Genomic DNA, 19,185 nt, shown 5'->3' with positions numbered 1-19,185 from the left:
CACTGGCATAGAAATTTTTGACAAGCAGGATCAGAAGGTTGCAATAGCTTTTACAGCATACTGACAAAGGTTTACGGAGCGTATGGTAGCAGAGTAAAGTGCTTGCTGTTGAGATGACTTGGGATCAATTGCTGGAAAACAAGGTCAAGAGCGGTTGCTTCCATGTGCACGAAAAGCAATTTCTAGATGATGGCTAAAATCGGCCGGCGGGATTTGGGGGGTTAGATTCGACCTGAACCTGTTGTCATGGAGATGAGGCGGCTATAAATTGGCCGAGTGAGAGTATTCAGAAGGGAGACTAACAGTCAAAAGACTAAAGAAAGAGATGCCGAAAAAGTGAGTTACGTGGAAAAAGACAGGAAGGTTAAAACACGCCGCGATACCCGGACAGTGAGATAGTACCGCCTAGGGCTGGCTGAGTTTGTTTTCGTGTCATTTGTACACAAAGGGGAACAGAACCCTCCTCACCGGAAGCAGAACCTCTGCCCTTTGGGGCATTACACATTCCTCCGCGCCGGAAGAGTGCGTTCCCCCTGAGATCGGGCTGTTTTCCTCTCAGCGCTCTCTTTCCTAAAAGAACGCTCGTGGAACCTCCGGGGTGTGCCGCTTGAAGCCGTCGGACAGCGCAGAACTTTCGCAGACAAGGAGATTAGGAACCACACCCGGCTGCCGGCAAAGGGAGGAAGAAGGAAGGCCCTACGACAAGGCGTCGCGTTGCTGCGGAGGGATTCTGTTTCTGTGGTGGCGGAGGGATTTGACAGTACGTTAACTTCCGGAAAAGTCCTGACCCAGAGAGGAAAAACCCCGAAGGAAACAATAACAAACGAGAAGAGGAAGCGATTGTGGGGTTCCTGTATTGAGCAGTTCTTGTCCGAGAAGATGAGCTTTGCCCGCTGTCAGGAGACGTGAGAGGGTTCGGAGGGCTTCAGACAGCCTTTCTCCACCTGTTCCCCGCCTCCTCCCCCCCGGGGGACCCTCCGGGTATTGCCATGGCAGGCGTGGGGCCGGGGGGCTACGCGGCGGAGTTTGTGCCACCTCCCGAGTGCCCAGTCTTTGAGCCCAGCTGGGAGGAATTCACGGACCCGCTCAGCTTTATCGGCCGCATCCGGCCTCTGGCGGAGAAAACTGGCATCTGCAAAATCCGACCGCCCAAGGTACCGGAGTCCGAGGAGAGAGGGCAGGGAGAGTGCTTTAGCTTTACTTTTCGGGTCTTTCTGCCCTTTCAAATTTACTCTCTTGTTTCTCAACAACTAGAAGCTAAGTTTCTCCATGTTCTTGCTTTGGTTACTTTTGCAGGCTTTATGTGGTAGGCAGGTCTGAACGCGAGAGTGGTGTCCCAGGGGCCTTTCCGCCTAGAACTTGGGAGCTGGTACTTCTCTTCTTGATTGTAGGCAGGGGTAACAAAAGACTTCAGGCCTTTCGTTGGCCGAGATGGTGTTTGAAGTGTTAGGGCATGACACATCTTACTCTCCTGTATTCTCATTATGGTGCTATAGTAAAAACTGCCCTTGGCATTTACTTATTTCTTTTTATCCAAGTTCTGTTAGTGCTTAATTTATTAAATATTTGCAGGCCTCATCTCGAGGGTAAGGTTTCTTAAACGGTAATCTGAGATTTAGTTGTCCCCTAAGATGGTATTTCCAAACAAGAACCCTAGAGTCTGTTGCCGCAATGAAAGAGGCTTCCCAGGGGAAAAGGAGAAGCATTTATTTTAGAATTTCGTGGGTTAAGAGGAATTAGTCAACAATAGAGGTGGAAGAAAACGTTGAATCTTTTGACATAAGGAGCCAAGATTCAAAGATTTATGAATTGCAATTATTGCAAATTACTGTTCGCCTGTAGGTTTTTATAATCCTCCGTCTTTAAAGCAAGGAAAGCCAAGACTACGCCTTTGGGGGAATTAGTGCCCCAAGAGGTTGTGTGATTTGCCCAAGGTCAAAAGGGTTTTTTTCTTTACCTGTTAGACCAGCATTTTCCAAATGCTATTCGTGGTCCACTTGCACAAGGCTCAACCAGATGCTTGTTAAAATGCATCTCTAGGCCCCTTTTCAGACTAGAATAAATTTCTGGGTGTGGAACTTCTAGAATGTGCTTTCCCAGCACCTATTCTCAGATGATGCTTAATGCACATTAAAGTTTGTGAACTATTGCCTTCGGTGCTTCTTAAAGGGACTCCTCGCTTTGTGTTTTGTCTACTACTTATCAGAATAAAAGATGAAGTACTGTTTTCCGTGTTGCATTTTAAAAAGCGTCTGCTCTCACCACAGGTAACCACAAGTGGTGGGCACCTTAGAGAATAAAAAGAGTTTAAGATAGGAGGGAGGAGCAGGAGCTAATTTAGCACCTACAGATTATTTCACTTAATATTCTTTGAAACCTTAGTGGATAAATAACATCTCATTTTACAGAAGACACAAGTCTGAATAAGTTACATATCAAATGTATGTTCTTGGGTGAGTGGCAAGGTAGATTTTGAACCTGAATAGATCAGTCTCTTTGATTCTAAAACCCAGACACGCTGCTAAACCTGTTTGTGCTTAATGAATTTGGTTAAGATTTATAAACTGTTAATCACAGGCAAAAGATTAAAAACTGATTGCTATGATAAGTGATGGTATATGCATTGCCATCTTCCTAAAGCTTCATTCAACCGTTTAGCTATCAAAATTACTTAATACTGGCAAAACTTGAAGACTGAAGTTTTTCCTAAACCATGTTTTTATCTACTGTCTTGCCTTTATGAATTAGAAATTGTATTAGGGTACCTTCAGGTAAAAAAAGTGTGTGTGTATGTATGTATGTGTGTGTATATATATATGCCTTTTATTACTAAAAGATTGAAATAATAGAGGGTTTTTGGTATGTTATACTATTATTAAAAATAAATCTTGTTTATAAGCAGAATTTAATTTCAATATTGATGAAGTTTTTTAGTTTCCAATATAAGAAAAATTTTTTTGACTACTTCTCACGTTTTTGAGTAGATTTACTCTTATTTAGGCCAAATCAAAATACATTTTCTAGAACCCTACTTGAATTGTGCTATCTCATTTCAGTTATACCACGGCTCCAACATGGAAATTGCCCTTGTTCTGTGGATTTGCTTACTTTTTTTTTTTTTTTTAATATTTGGATGCTGAGAAACCAGGCTTTGAACAAAACATTTATGTAACATAGACTGTGAAGTGCTGTGTCACATTACACATGAACAAAAAAAGATTATATATGTATTATATAAATACTTCAAAAAATTATATAAGTACTTTAAAAAATTACTTTTTAATCTTCAATTTTACCCTTTATAGTTTCCTTTAGATTCTGATTTGTTTTTAATTTGGTAAATTTAGATGTTCTTTAGACATCATTGTGATACATGAGTTCACTGCATTCCACTTGAGTAATTGGGGAAAACATTATTGTGGCTTATAAATAATGAGACTAGTGCAATTTGAGGAGGATTTATAGGTAAAATAATTTTAATAATGGAATATGAGAGATGAATGATTGGAGATAAGTAATATTGAAAATACCTCATCTGAAAAATACTACTCTTTCTGTTTCTGCAATGAAAAAGACTTAAAGTTGACTTGTTTTCATTATGATTTATGGCTATTCATCCCCTTAAATTAAGGGAGTGAAAAATGCATTCTTATATATCAGTATGTTTAAAAAATATATATATATATATATATATATTTCTATTTAGGATTGGCAACCTCCATTTGCATGTGAAGTAAAAAGTTTTCGTTTCACTCCCAGAGTCCAGCGCCTGAATGAACTTGAGGTGAGTGTTATATCAGGATTTCTTCCTCCTGATTCATTCTTTGTTTTTTTTAAGATTTTTTTTTTTTATTTATTTGACAGAGAGAGATCACAAGTAGGCAGAGAGGCAGGCAGAGAGAGGGGGAAGCAGGCTTCCTGCTAAGCAGAGAACCCGATCGATCCCAGGACCCTGAGATCATGACCGAGCTGAAGGCAGAAGCTTAACCCACTGAGCCACTCAGGCGCCCTCCTTCTGATTCATTCTTTTTTTTTTTTTTAAAGATTTTATTTATTTATTTGACAGAGAGAGAGATCACAAGTAGGCAGAGAGGCAGGCAGAGAGAGAGGAGGAAGCAGGCTCCCTGCAGAGCAGAGAGCCCGATGCGGGGCTTGATCCCAGGACCCTGAGATCATGACCTGAGCCGAAGGCAGCGGCTTAATCCACAGAGCCACCCAGGCGCCCCTTCTGATTCATTCTTAATGTCGAGCTCTAGTAGTGAACTTCGAGCAACTCATGTACCAGGCTTAGAATTAATGTTAGTTGGGATTGAATGGAGGGAGGTTTCTTCTTCTTTTCTCTTTTCATTTTTTTTTTCTCCTCTCCCTCCTTCTCTCATTCCCTCCCTCCCTTCCTTCCTTCCTTAGTAAATAGGATCCACTTCGGGGGTGGAGCCCTACATGGGGCTTGAACCCACAACCTTGAGATCAAGACCTGGGCTGAGATCAGATTGTAAAAAGTGGTTGTTAACAGTTTTATTTCACTTAACTGGGACTATGGAAAACTATCTCTAGCTATGTGTTTCATAGTGGAAATATCCAGTGCTTACCTGCAGAGACCTGGAATTCTTTTTTTCTTTTAAATCTTGAGATCCTGAAATTCTGAGTTCTATTTCCTTTAGCACTTACTATTCTACTAAAATTTTATGTTAATGTCGGAAAATTCTCTCTTGGGGTCTTGGAAGAATATGTTTTAATATTTTTATGAAAGGTTTTCAAAGGTTATTTTTAGCTTTACCAGAACTTTTCCAAGACTGTTAATCTGATTTATTAACATGTCTTTTTAAGTATTACTGGTCTCTTTTAAATTTTCTAGATTGAAGTCTATTGAAATATTGCTGTTATTCTTCTTTGCTGGGTTGTTGAAAGATATTTCAGTGTAGTAGAAAAGTGTTTCAGAGTACAAAAGAGAAATCTTAGCTAGCTGAAGCTTAATATGTCATGGTGAAATATTTTTTTCCTCTTGATGTTTCTGAGACATTTATTTTCTGGGATTTTAATCCTTTTTTCCCCTTAGTCTCTTGTAATTAGATACTTGAAGGATTTTAATATCAGTAGGGTGGAGAATTGGTGTACCTGAGGTACGCACATTTTCTATGGATGAGATGATAGAATGCTTAGAAACAGAATAATCCAATTTACTACATTTTCTGGTTAGCTAAGAGTTAAGCCAACTATTACAAAAAATTGCTTTGGTTTATAAAATATAAGAACATTTCTAATATATTAGAGTGATTTTTGCCCTTAGTGAATAAAGTTTATTAGAAGTATTTTGTTTATTGGGGGTTGGACTAAGTTATAATGAGGCCTTTGGATTTCTTTAGAAAAATGAGTACCTTTGTTAAGTAAATCTGATTTATTTTCAATCATAGTTTAATTCCTATTTCTGGTTTCTGTTTTCTAATAATCTTAGGCAATGACCAGAGTGAGACTGGACTTCTTGGATCAATTAGCAAAATTTTGGGAACTCCAAGGATCTACTTTGAAGATTCCAGTGGTGGAGAGAAAAATCCTGGATCTGTATGCTTTGAGCAAGGTGAGGCTTGTACTTGGTTTAGAAATTGGAGCAGAGGCTAATGAATCTATGAAATTAGGAATTTCTAATAAACTTGATGGAAAACATTCCTTCCTGGGCAGGATTTGTGTGTTTGACAATGAAATATAAATGAAAAATTTTGAAATTATCTTTAAAATTATTTTATAATTTATAGTAAGATTTAACATAGTTAGGGACTCCTGGGTGGCCCAGTTGGTGAAGCTATTGCCTTCGGTTCAGGTCATGATCCCGGGGTCCTGGCATCGAGTCCCACATAGCAGGGAACCTGCTTCTCCCTCTGCCTGCTGCTCCTTCTGCTTGTGCTCTCTCTTTCTTTCTCTCTGACAAATAATCTTAAAAAAAAAAAAAAGAAAGATTTAACATATTTAATGGCAGATTAGTAGGCTCTGTGATAATCAATATGCAAGAGAAATGATGCCAATCTGTTAATAGTATCTCGTGTTGAGTGTATAATGTTTTTTGTTGACCTTGTCATCTTTTTTCTGTTTCTTAATTGAAAATTTGTTACATTAAAAAACATTCATGTCATCATTCTCATGTGTGATATGAATCCATTGTATTAATAGCTATAAGGAATGTTAATGGGTAACTGAAGCCAGCATTATCCAGAATGAGTAAGAGTTGAAAACTTAAGAGGGAAGAATTTAGATTAATTTTTGCCTAAACTTGTTAATTTTGTAACATTTTATTTCCTAATGTGAAAAGAACTAACTGATCTGCAGCAGCATTTAAATTACCTCGAAAAATGGGGCACCTGGGTGGCTCAGTGGGTTGGGCCTCTGCCTTCGGCTCAGGTCATGATCTCGGAATCCTGGGATCGAGCCTCGCATCGGGCTCTCTGCTCACAAGGGAGCCTGCTTTCCCCTCTCTCTCTGTATGCCTCTCTGCCTACTTGTGATCTCTGTCTGTCAAATAAATAAAATCTTAAAAAAAAATTACCTTGAAAACATGCTTTGTTAATACAGTAATAAAAATATATGATCCTTCTGACTTGTGAGTGAAGATAGCTTGATTATCTGAGGAACCTGGCAAAATATCTTTTTCTGTGGGGTTTTTCATATTCTCTGATTGATACATTGTTTTGAAATAAAATTGTTACTCAAATTATAGAGTTAATTTTGGAGATTCATTTTCAAGGAAAAACAAGACAAATTTATTTAAGCTATTTTTTGTGAGACATTTTAAATTTAGTGTCAAGTCAGAATGCTGTAAAACAATTTTTTTAAAGATTATATTTATTTATTTGGCAGAGAGATACACGACGAGAGAGAGGGAACACAAGCCGGGGGAGTGGGAGTGGGAGAGGGAGAATCAGGCTTCCGCCAAGCAGGGAGCCCAATGATCCCTCTGGGATCATGACCTGAGCCGAAGGCAGACACTTAACAACTGAGCCACCGAGGCGCCCCACTTTAAAAATTTTATATTAAATTTTATACTGAAACTTAAACAATTTGGCTGACAGCTGGTTATCATCTCTGGAGTTTGTGTTATTATAGACATGATTTTGAAACACTTTGCTTTCTACTACTTTATAATGGGAAACAAATTTTCAGTCATCAGTCTGAGTCATTAAATTCTCATTTTGATGGTTTCCTTGTTGTTTAAATTATAATTTTGTCTTACTATTTTTAATAATAAAAAGTGATACTTGGAATGTCTATAATGGAGTTTTAAAATTAACAATTACTGTTTACAATCAGTGCAGCAAGGAACATTCATTCTAGCCCTTAAAAACTTTTTTGGTTCGGTGCCTGGGTGGCTCGGTTGAGTGGCTGCCTTCGGCTCAAGTCATAATCCTAGGGTCCTGGGATCAGAATCCACATTGGGCTCCCAGCGCAGCTGAGAGCCTGGTTCTCCCTCTCCCTCTGCCTGCTGCTCTGCCTACTTGTGCATGCTATCTCTCTGTCAAATAAATAAATAAAATCTTCAAAAACAAAACAAAAAACAACTTTTTTTGGTCAGTGTAATACTTTGTAAAATATCAGGCTTAAAATAAAAACTAACATTCTTCCTCTCCACCTCTCCACTCCCATTCCCAGTCCTCAGAACTAATTACTTTCAATTCTTTTAGCTGTTTCTGATTTAGATCTTTGTGTTTCCAAATAATGTACTCATGCTAGCTCTTCACTTTTCAGTTTTAAATATTATACACTGATTTTCTACTGTTAAGAGATGGAGAGTGGGTGTAAGAAACCTAAATCCTTACTTACTTCCCCTGTTCTATTCTAATGTAGTTAGATCAATTTTTTTTTTAAACCTGCAAATCAAGAGTTGCATGCTCCATGAACTGAGTCAGCCAAGTGTCCCAGATTAGTTTTTTATTAATCAAAAGTTATTAGTTTGCCTGTAAATACAAATATTATTTATACCTGAGCCTTATAGTGTGCTATGATTGTTTTCCTTACACCAATTTTTATTTTCCTTGGAGTTAATAATCACCCTCCCTGTTGTCATTTTGTAAGTTTTCTTTGTAACCATCAAAAATTTATTTTCAGATTTTCCAGCAACAGTATAAGTCTTTCCATATGATTTACCTGTCAGGTAATCTATCAGTTCCATTTTCTTCTTGGGGCCATTCCTTTGGAGCTCTTTTTTCCTGCTCCAATCCATATTCCTTGTTTTTTAAGGTCAGCTGTCAGCTTGGAACCTCCTTTTGCTGTTACTGTTATGGGAATTCCCTTTCCCTGTCCCCTTATTTCAAGTCCATATTACTTGGTTTCCTCCTATTTTGGTGAAGCATTTCTTCTGTTAGTTTCATGAAGAAGAAGATGAATGGAATATAAATTTTTTGCTCATCTAAAAGTTCTACTCTTACACTTTAGTGTTTAGAAGTCTAAATTTTAAATTGTTTCCCTTTAATATTTTGAAAGCTTTACTCCATAATCTTTTATTCCGCCTTTAGTGTTGCCGTTGAGAATGATGCTAAATTAATTCTTATTCCTTCTTGGAATGTGGCTTTCTTTTTCTTGAAGATGCAGAATCTAATCTTTATTCCCAGTGCCTTGAGATTTCACAGTGGTATATGCATTAGTATGTGTTTTTCATTTATACATACATGTTTGTTTAGTTATTTATTTTTTGCCTTTTATCACATTTTTAAACAGTTAACAGGTGGACATCACGTGTTCCTTGATGTTTCATCTTTGTTCATCTGTCATCTTTAAAATGAAAGTCCAGAAGCTTCACTAATTTAAAGTCCAGCTGAACATTTCATAATGAACAGAGTTTAATAAAATTTACATTTTATTTTTTATTTAAAATTTTTTTATTAGCATATAATGTATTATTTGCCCCAGGGGTACATGTCTGTGAATCATTAGGCTTACACACTTCACAGCACTCACCATAGCACATACCTTCCCCAATGTCCATAACCCAGCCACTGTCTCCCTACACCCCGCCCCCCCAGCAACCCTCAGCTTGGTTTGTGAGATTAAGAGTCTCTTAGGATTGTCTCCCTCCTGATCCCATCTTGTTTTCATTTTTTCCTTACTTACCCCCCAAAACCCCCATGTTGCCTCTCAAATTCCTCATATCAGGGAGGTCATATGATAATTGTCTGTCTCTGACTTATTTCGCTCAGCATAATAATAATAATAGTTCCATCCATGTCGTTGCAAAAGGGAAGATTTCATTTCTTTTGATGGCTACATAGTATTCCATTGTATATATATACCACATCTTCTTTATCCATTCATCCGTTGATGGGCATCTAGTTCTTTCCATAGTTTGGCTATTGTGGACATTGCTGCTATAAACATTCGGGTGCACGTGCCCCTTCGGATCACTACACTTGTATCTTTAGTGTAAATACCCAGTAGTGCGACTGCTGGGTCGTAGGGTAGCTCTATTTTCAACTTTTTTGAGGAACCTCCATGCTGTTTTCCAGAGTGGTTGCACCAGATTGCATTCCTACCAGCAGTGTAGGAGGGTTCCCCTTTATCCGCATCCTCACCAGCATCTGTCATTTCCTGACTTAATTAATTTTAGCCATTCTGACTGGTGTGAGGTGATATCTCATTGTGGTTCTGATTTGTATTTCCCTGATTTCCCTGATGCCAAGTGATGTGGCCATCTGGATGTCTTCTTTGCAGAAATGTCTATTCATGTCCTCTGCCTGTTTCTTGATTGGATTATTTGTTCTTTGGGTGTTGAGTTTGATAAGTTCTTTGTAAATTTTGGATACTAGCCCCTTATCTGATCATATCGTTTGCAAAAATCTTCTCCCGTTCTGTCCGTTGTCTTTTGGTTTTGTTGACTGTTTTCTTTGCTGTGCAAAAGCTTTTGATCTTGATGAAGTCCCAGTAGTTCATTTTTGCCCTTGCTTCCCTTGCCTTTGGCGATGTTTCTAGGAAGAAGTTGCTGCAGTTGAGGTTGAAGAATTTGCTGCCTGTGTTGTCCTCAAGGATTTTGATGGTTTCCTTTCTCACATTGAGGTCTTTAATCCATTTGGAGTCTATTTTTGTGTGTGGTGTAAAGAAATGGTCCAGTTTCATTCTTCTGCACGTGGTGTCCAATTTTCCCAACACCATTTGTTGAAGAGACTGTCTTTTTTTTTTTTTTTAAAGATGTTATTTATTTATTTGACAGAGAGAAATCACAAGAGAGGCAGGCAGAGAGAGAGGAAAGGAAGCAGGCTCTCCGCTGAGCAGAGAGCCCGATGCGGGACTCGATCCCAGGACCCCGAGATCATGACCCGAGCTGAAGGCAGCGGCTTAACCCACTGAGCCACCAGGCGCCCGAGACTGTCTTTTTTCCATTGAAAATTCTTTGCTGCTTTGTTGAAGATTAGTGGATCATAGAGTTGAGGGTCTATTTCTGGGCTCTCTATTCTGTTCCATTAATCTGTGTGTCTGTTTTTGTGCCAGTACCATACTGTCATGATGATGACAGCTTTGTAATAGAGCTTAAGTCTGGAATTGTGATGCCACCAACTTTGACTTTCTTTTTAAACATTCCTCTGGCTATTCAAGGTCTTTTCTGGCTCCATGTAAATTTTAGGATTGTTTGTTCCATTTCTTTGAAAAAAAAAATGGTGGTATTTTGATAGGGATTGCATAAAACATGTAGATTGCTTTAGGTAGTATAGACATTTCTAATCCATGAGCATGGAACTTTTTTCCATTTCTTTGTGTCCTCCTCAATTTTTTTCATGAGTACTTTATAGTTTTCTGAGTACAGATTCTTTGCCTCTTTGGTTAGGTTTGTTCCCAGGTATCTTACGGTTTTGGGTGCTATTGTAAATGGGATTGACTCCTTACTTTCTTTTTCTTCTGTCTTGCTGTTGGTGTAAAGAAATGCAACTGATTTCTGTGCATTGATTTTATATCCTGATGCTTTACTGAATTCCTGTACAAGTTCTAGCAGATTTGGAGTGGAGTCTTTGAGGTTTTCCACATAAAGTATCACATCATCTGCAAAGAGTGATAGTTTGACTTCTTCTTTGCTGATTTGGATGCCTTTAATTTCTTTTTGTTGTCTGATTGCTGAGGCTAGGACTTCTACTACTATGTTGAATAGCACTGGTGATAACGGACATCCCTCCTGTGTTCCTGACCTTAGTGGAAAAGCTCTCAGTTCTTCTCCATTTAGAATGATATTCGTGTGGGTTTTTCATAGATGGCTTTGATGATATTGAGGAACGTACCCTCTGTCCCTACCCTGTGAAGAGTTTTGATCAAGAAAGGATGCTGTACTTTGTCAAATGCTTTTCAGCATCTATTGGGAGTATCATATGGTTCTTGTTCTTTGTTTTATTAATATATTGTGTCACATTGATTTGCGGATATTGAACCAACCTTGCAGCCCTAGAATAAATCCTACTTGGTCATGGTGAATAATCCTTTTCATGTACTGTTGGATCCTATTGGCTAGTATTTTGGTGAGAATTTTTGCATCGGTGTTCATCAAGGATATTGGTCTGTAACTCTCTTTTTTGATGGGGTCATTGTCTGGTTTTGGGATCAAGTACATTTTATTTTTATCAAAGTGTTTATGAAATTTATTGTAAGTAGGGTCATCATAAGGGAATTTGTGAATCATTCCAGTCAGTGATCCTAAGACTTCAATCTTTTTGCTATCTTTCTCAGTGGCACAACTACAGGAAACCTCTCCAGGCAAAAGCAAAATTGTGGTAGCCCTTGATCTCAGATCCAGTTTTAACTCCATGTAATGTGCCACGTTGTCTTCCTCCATTTATACCCAAACTGTTGCTTTCTTCATAGCCTTCCTGGACCCTTCTCTATGAAATCACTTCTGAGGAGAGAATGTCCACTATCTCATTTAATACTTTGATTGCACTTGATAACTTTTCTTCTTCTTTTTTTTAACTTGGTATAGGCACTCAGGCATGTATGTTTAATTCTTTTTTTTTTTTTTTTTACAGTAACATATAATGTATTATTTGTTCAAGGGTACAGGTCTGTGATTCATCAGCCTTACGCAACACCCAGCACTCACCACAGCACATACTCTCCCCAGTGTCCATCACCCAGCCACCCTATCCCCCCAACTCCTTTCCCCACTTGTTAAGTTTTCTTATCTGAACTCATGTCTTTGAGGTCTTATAACTTTTCTTGTATTTTTTGTATTCTTTGATAATTATATCTCCCACTTATCTTTTCTCACTTTCTGAACTTTTATTAGTTAAATCTTAGACTAATAACTTGATTCTAGACTGTTAGAGTATTTGACTGATCCTAAGTTTGCTTACCTGTTTCTTTTCGGTTAGAGTCCCTTCCTTTTTTTTTTTTTTTTAATTATTTTTATTAACATACAATGTATTATTTTCCCTAGGGGTACAGGTTTGTGAATCATTAGGCTTACACATTTCTCAACGGTTAGAGTTCCTTCTTTTCAGACTCCTGAGAGTAAATCTTTAGTCTTGTCCTAGGGTTAGAGAGCAATAGTTGCCTGGCTGTGCTGACTGGAAGAGGTCTGATTGCTTTTATACAGGTTTTCAACCAGTCCTGTTCTCTGTTTATTGCCGTCTCTGATTTTATTTTATTTTATTTTTTTAAGATTTTACTTATTTGACAGAGAGATAGATAGCCCAAACAGGGGGAGCAGCAGGCAGAGGGAGCAGGAGAAACAGGCTCCCTGCTGAGCAAGAATTCCCAACTTGGGGCTCTATCCCAGGACCCTGGGATCATGACCTGAGCTGAAGGCAGTTGCTTAACTGACTGATCCACCCAGGCGCCCTGCCATCTCTGATTTTAAAGGGACTGCTGCTTCCATTTATTAGGCCTTTCCAGACTCTGCTTCTCCGTGGCTGGCTTCTGTTGAAGGTGCTTGGTTGGTTTTTGTTCTTGCCTGCTAGATTATCACTTAATGTATCTGCTTTGTCTTGGTCCTATGCCTTTTTGTACTTTTGCTATCTTTTCAGCGGAGGCTTGAGAGGGAGGTTTTAAGTAGGAGACTACTACTTATGTCTGTTAAGATTGTCTCCTACTGGCCAGACTTAGTTTTACATTGGATGGAAATTTTCGCCTTGATTGACATTATTTTTCACTCAGGTTTTGATTGAAGGGCTTGTTTCCATTTTGTTCAGTTTATCTTTGCCTGTCATGTACCTTTTTGTAGGACATGGCTTACAAGTGATATTTTTCTGGTGATAACAGTGTGATATATTTCATGGTAAAATGTTAGGAGTAAATGGTTTTTATATTTTGAAATTATACATGATAATTCTTGAATCTGTCAGCTGAAGAAAAATAAGTGTAAAGTTTTGTGTGTTTTTATAGTATCAGACCCTGTTAGATTGTTAGAGTGTTATATGCACGAAGACAAAGTCATAGTATTGATTTCTTTGTGAGATAGTTGTATCTTATTTCTTAGCTGTACCCTGACTGTGCTGGCTGTCATTTTCACAGCTGCATGCCAGTAAGCATCTTAACTGGGTGGTATAGCATGACTGGATCCATGCAGATATATCATTACTAATGGAAATTTAACTTGAGGTGCTTTGCATACAAACTAGAGTAGTATGTAATGGCGATAAGTGTATCGTATAATGAAGACTACTAAGAGAGCTTCTGTTTCTTTTGGACTCCTCCCCACTTGCTTCAACCACATTGTCTTCCTTACTGTTCTCAGACATTTGAGATATACTCCTAAGATGGAGCCCGGGCTCTGACTGTTCCCTGTATATCTGCTTGAGTAACTCTTTCACCTTGAAGAAGTCTTTGCTCAAATTTCACTTTTATAATGAAATTTTTTGTGACCATTTAAACTTTGGTTAAACCCACACTTGTGAGGTCTCTTAACTGCTTTTTGAAGTTTCTTCTATGGGACTTATCACTTTAAAATTTATATACTATGTTTATCGGCTGTTTTTCCTGGTAGAATATAAGCACCATGAGGGCAGAGATCTTTGTTTTATTCACAGGTGTATCCCAAGCACCCAGAATAGTACCTGACAGTATAGAAATGCTGGAAAGATGTGAATGAAAGGCCTCCTGATTCATGCACTTGCTTCCAGATAGCCCTCTAAAACACCCTCATTGTGTTTTCCTCTACACTACAAGATTGGAAAAATAAACTTTTTTCTTCTTATAATTTTCTCCCTGGCTAGTCTTTTTTAACAGAGACAGCTTCTCTGAGGATATGCTAAAAGAAGCTAAAGAATTAGAGGTATATTCAACTTTTATGCACGTGAACTTATGTGTTCCCTTTGAGGGAAATTTTGCTTTGGTATAGGTTCGTTTTTGTGTATAAGAACATTGTGGAGTACAAGAGCTGAAAACGTTTATTTACAGCATGCACAGACCCCACGTACCCACACGAAGACACACACAGACATTATAATACTGCTAATGTTGACACTGTGCTTATTTTGTCCTGGTGCTTTTCATGTTTTATTTCATTTTTCTTTATAACTGCCTCATAATAAAGTGTAAGTGCTATTAAATTATTAATATTTTAATAATAGTGAGGGCTCCAAAGTGCAAATTATGATGTAACTTACCCAGGGTCACACAGTTATTAAGTAGTGAGCTGAGATTTGAACTCTGGAAATCTGGCTCCAGAGTCCATGTTCTTAGCCTTTTCATAGAAAATTATGGTAAAATATGCATAACATAACAGTTAACCAATTTTTTAAAGTGTACAATTTAATGACTTTAAGTGCATTCACAATGTTGTACAACCCTCACTATTCTTCATTTCCAGAACTTCCCCCTCTTCCTTCAGGCCCCTGGTAAAACCTCTATTCTACTTCCTCTGTCTATTAAATTTGTTTATTCTAGGTATTTCATATAAGTAGAAGCATATAATATTCAACTTTTTGTGTTTGAGCATAATGTTTTCAAGGATCCATGTTGTCACATGCATTAGTTTCATTCCTTTTTAAGGCTGAATAATACTCCATTATATGTGTATATCAGATTTTGCTTATTCATTTCTTGATGGACCTTTGGGTTTTTTCCATCATTGTTACCAGCATTTGAGTATTGTGAGTAATGCCTCTGTGAACATTGGTTTGCAAGTATCTGTTTAACTCTCTGTTTTCAGTTATTTTGGGTGGAATTGTTGAGTCAGGTAATTCTATGTTTAATTTTCCTTTTAACTTTTTTTAAGTAAGCTTTACGCCCAGTGTGAGGCTTGAACTCACAACCCTAAAATCAAGTTGTGTGCTCCACCAACTGAGCCAGCCAGGCACCTTCTCTTAACTTTTTTGATGAAGAGAAATAGCAGTAGTGTACACTCAAATACTTTTTTGAGTTTAGATAACTATGTCACAGTCCTTTTTATTTTATCATCAGTCACCTGAACACTGCCTATATTTTAGAGTGTGAGAGATGTACAGTATCAGTTTCTGAAAGATAGGAAACCTTTATATGTGTGTGTTCTATATAGTGCCTGGTTTGATGTGAGCATTCAGCCAAATTGTTCAGTTTATCTTAACTCTTCCTATGTTAATACATTCTTTACCATGTTTTCTAGTAAGTCTACCACTGTAATCTGATCTTTCCCCATCTTTCCTTTGTAATCTTCCATGTAAAACTTCTTTTGAAAAATTATAGCCTTTTCCAAAATAGTCTCTGAATCCACTGTTTCCTTGACATTTCTGTTAAAATTCTGTAAGTTATTTGGTACATTTCCCAATTTCATTTCCTATGTTTATTTCGTGCTATATAAACTTACATTTATTTTATGTTTATTTTTGTTGTTTTAATTCTTATTTTATATTTTGAGTTCCTTGTGGATATGGAGTACATAAAACGGTTTAATTCATTGAAAATAGGCACATTGACATTAGTTAAATAGTAGAGTTTAAAACTTCTGAAAGTCATTCTTTATTTCATACTTTAAATGTTGACAAATTTCAATGTCAGGTGTATGTGGAAAAGAAATTAGAAATCAAATTTCTTAAGCTCAGAACAATTTTTCTGTTTAGCAGGCAAGATACAGAGTCAGAATGCATGAATCTGCCTTCTTTTTCTAAATAATTTTTACTTTCTTTTCAGATCGTTGCCAGCAAAGGAGGTTTTGAAATGGTCACAAAAGAGAAGAAATGGTCTAAAGTGGGTAGTCGCTTGGGCTATCTGCCAGGAAAAGGAACTGGGTCTCTTTTGAAGTCACATTATGAAAGAATTCTCTACCCATATGAACTTTTCCAATCTGGTGTCAGCCTTATGGTGAGATGCATCATTTTTTGTTTTCAGGAGTGGATAAATCCAGTCCTCCAAATATGAATGTTAGACTGTGTTCACTGTAACAAGTTAGCAGTTTGCTAAGCATAGAAAGTTAAAAAGGTTTCTCTGGGTACCAAAATTTGGGGTAGCAAGATGTGGTTTAAAAATTGCAGCTATTTTTGGTTGTTTACAAGATAAAGGTCAATGGGAATGAAGGTTGTTTTCTTATTTATTTGAAATAAATTCTCTTAAGCTTTTTGAAAAATTCCTCCTCTTGACTTCATGTATTTTTTTAAATAGCTTTATTGAGGTTATAATTTGCATACTGCAGAATTCAGTCATTGTAGATACACAGTCAGTAAGCTTTAATAAATTATACATTTATGCAGTAATCACCACAACTCAGTTTTAGAATATTTCCATCAGCCCAGAAAGTTCCTTTGTGTTTGGTTGTAGTTGGTTCCTGTTCATAACCCCAAACCCAGATAAACACCTGATTTTCTTTCTGGCTCTGTAGTTTTTTGCCTTTGTAGAAATTTCACATAGATGGGATCATACAGTATAATTATGTGTCTGGTTTCTTTCACTTAGCCTAATGTTTTCAAGGTTCATCTATGTTTTAGCCTGTATTAGTACTTCATTCCTTTTTATGACTGAATAATAGTCCATTGTATGGATATACCATATTTGTTTATCCATTTACCAGTTGGTGGACAGTTGGATTGTTTCCAGTTTATGGCTATTATGAATAAATGCTATGAATATTCATGTATAAGTCTTTGTGTGGACATATGTTTTCATTTCTCTTGGGTAGATACCTAGGAGTGGAATTGCTGGGTTATATGGTAAGTTTATGTTTAACTTTTTAAGAAACTGCCAAACTGTTTTCCAAAGTGGCTGAACCATTTTACATTCCCACCAGTAATGTAGAGGCTTCCAGTTTCTTCACGTCTTTGCCAACACTTGGTATTGTCAGTTTTTTTGCTTATAGCCATTCTAGTGGGTGTGTAGTGGTATCTCATTGTGGTTTTAATTTTCATTTCCCAAATGACCAGTGGTGTGCATCTTTTCATGTGCATATTAGCCATTTGTATATCTTCTTGATGAAGTGTCTGTTCTGATCTTTTTTTTATTGGATTGTTTGTCATCTTACACTTGTTTCAAGAGTTTGCTGTGTAGTCTGGATACAAGTCTTATTAGGTATATGATTTTACAAATATTCTCTGCTAGTCTGTGGTTGGTTTATCTTTTCATTTTTATAATGGTGTCTGTTTGAAGACTAGTTTATTAATTTCCTTTACCCCCCTTCAATGGATTGTGCTTCTGTTGTCATATCTAAGAAATCTTTTCCTAACCCAAGTCCCCAAAGATACTCTTTTTTGTTTTCATCTAGTAGTTTTATAGTTTTAGCTTTTATATTTAGGTTTAGATCCATTTTGAGTTCTTTTGTTTGTTTATTTTTTTGTACGTGTAAAGTATGAGGTAAAAGTGTAAGTTCATTTGTGGGGGGAGGGGAAATGTATATGTATATGAATATTTAGTTGTACCAGTATCATATGTTTAAAAGACTACTACCCTTTTCCTGTTGATTTATTTTTGCACCTTTGTTGAAAATCAGTTGACTATTAATGTGGGTTTATTTCTGGTCTCTGTTTTGTTCTTTGGTCATATATTTGCCCTAACACCAGTACTATACTGTCTTGAGTATTATAGTTGTATCATAAGTTTTGATATCTAATAGTGTTAGTCTTCCAACTTGGTTCTTCTTTTTTCAGAATTTCCAAAGAACATGCATTTCCACATAAATTTTAAAAATTGACTTCTCAATTTCTGCAACAAAAGCCTGCTAGGATTTTGATAGGGATTGTCTTGAATCTGTAGATGAATTTGCTGGATAGAATTGTCATCTGGTTTCATGTAGTTTGGGGATTTATTGGAAATTTATTATTTCTCTCCTGATTCTCCAATCTTACTTCTTATCAGTGAACCTGCTTTCTTTCTGTGCTCTGATTCTTTAGGGTATACAGATGCCTAATTTAGATCTTAAGGAAAAAGTAGAGCCTGAGGTTCTTGGCACTGATGTCCAAACTTCCCCAGAGCCAGGCACAAGAATGAACATTCTGCCGAAGAGAACAAGGCGTGTCAAGTCTCAGGTATCAACTTCCATGGATCATTTTTAATAGGAGTTTTAAGTGCATTGACTGCAGAAGAATTACGTGGTTATTGGAGGCATTCATATACTGTTGTTCTTTAGAACGTGAAGAGACCTGTCTTTCATTTACCTTTAAGATGAACAAGGAGGAAATTGTAAAATTCAGTCTGATTCGATTTAGAAAGCTTTTTGTTAGTTTTGAACAGTTTTGATGAGGAGGACAAATCAGAGGGTAACTCTGGGTACTGTAGGGCCAGTGTTATAGACATGCTGATGAACTGTAGTATATTTTATTTTCATGGTTAGCAGAAATGAGAGGAGTAGGAATGGGTGGTTTTATTTTTCGCTCATTCCTTTAAAAGCTAGAGTATAAATTTTGGTGTTTGAACCATTCTAGTGTTAACTTCTATAGTGTTCTTGTAGCCAAAAATAATTTCATCAGAAGAAAAATGCCCTAATTTCTTCTTGTCTGGACCTGCCCTATCTTCCTTTCCCCATTCTCATTTGTGGTCTTCAAAGTGTGCTTTTAAAGTTGTTGTAAAGATAGGTCTGTAGGTTGGGACAGTAAGATGCTACTTTCCTTGCTCAGAATTGCTCCTTAAATAATAATCTCCATGGTAATTTAGCTTCTTAGGTACTTTGATAACAGAAAGGTAGGTGTCTTGGTTGGAGAATGTGAATTTAATGGAAATCACTGGAAAGGGAATTATAAATTTATGTGCCTTTATTAGTAAGCTACCAGTATGTAATATAAGTTGTTTGGTAATTCATAATTAAATAAGTATTTTATTGCATTATAATAA

At 37.1% G+C, this 19,185-nt stretch overlaps 1 protein-coding gene across 1 annotated transcript in view; it reads left to right on the top strand.

Moving 5' to 3' along the window:
• The first annotated feature begins 520 nt into the window (after positions 1 to 520).
• Positions 521 to 19,185, top strand: part of KDM5A (lysine demethylase 5A) — a 96,251-nt gene continuing 77,586 nt past the window's right edge. The window contains exons 1-5 of the mRNA XM_046011476.1: positions 521 to 1,154; positions 3,707 to 3,784; positions 5,453 to 5,575; positions 16,063 to 16,233; positions 18,249 to 18,383. Of these exons, the coding sequence (XP_045867432.1) occupies positions 990 to 1,154; positions 3,707 to 3,784; positions 5,453 to 5,575; positions 16,063 to 16,233; positions 18,249 to 18,383 (672 nt within the window). The 5' untranslated portion in view covers positions 521 to 989. The remainder of the gene's footprint in view (positions 1,155 to 3,706; positions 3,785 to 5,452; positions 5,576 to 16,062; positions 16,234 to 18,248; positions 18,384 to 19,185) is intronic.

Source organism: Meles meles, chromosome 7, assembly GCF_922984935.1.
Source record: "Meles meles chromosome 7, mMelMel3.1 paternal haplotype, whole genome shotgun sequence".
In the NCBI taxonomy this organism is placed as follows: Eukaryota; Metazoa; Chordata; class Mammalia; order Carnivora; family Mustelidae; genus Meles; species Meles meles.
This window is presented reverse-complemented; position numbering and strand designations above follow the sequence as displayed.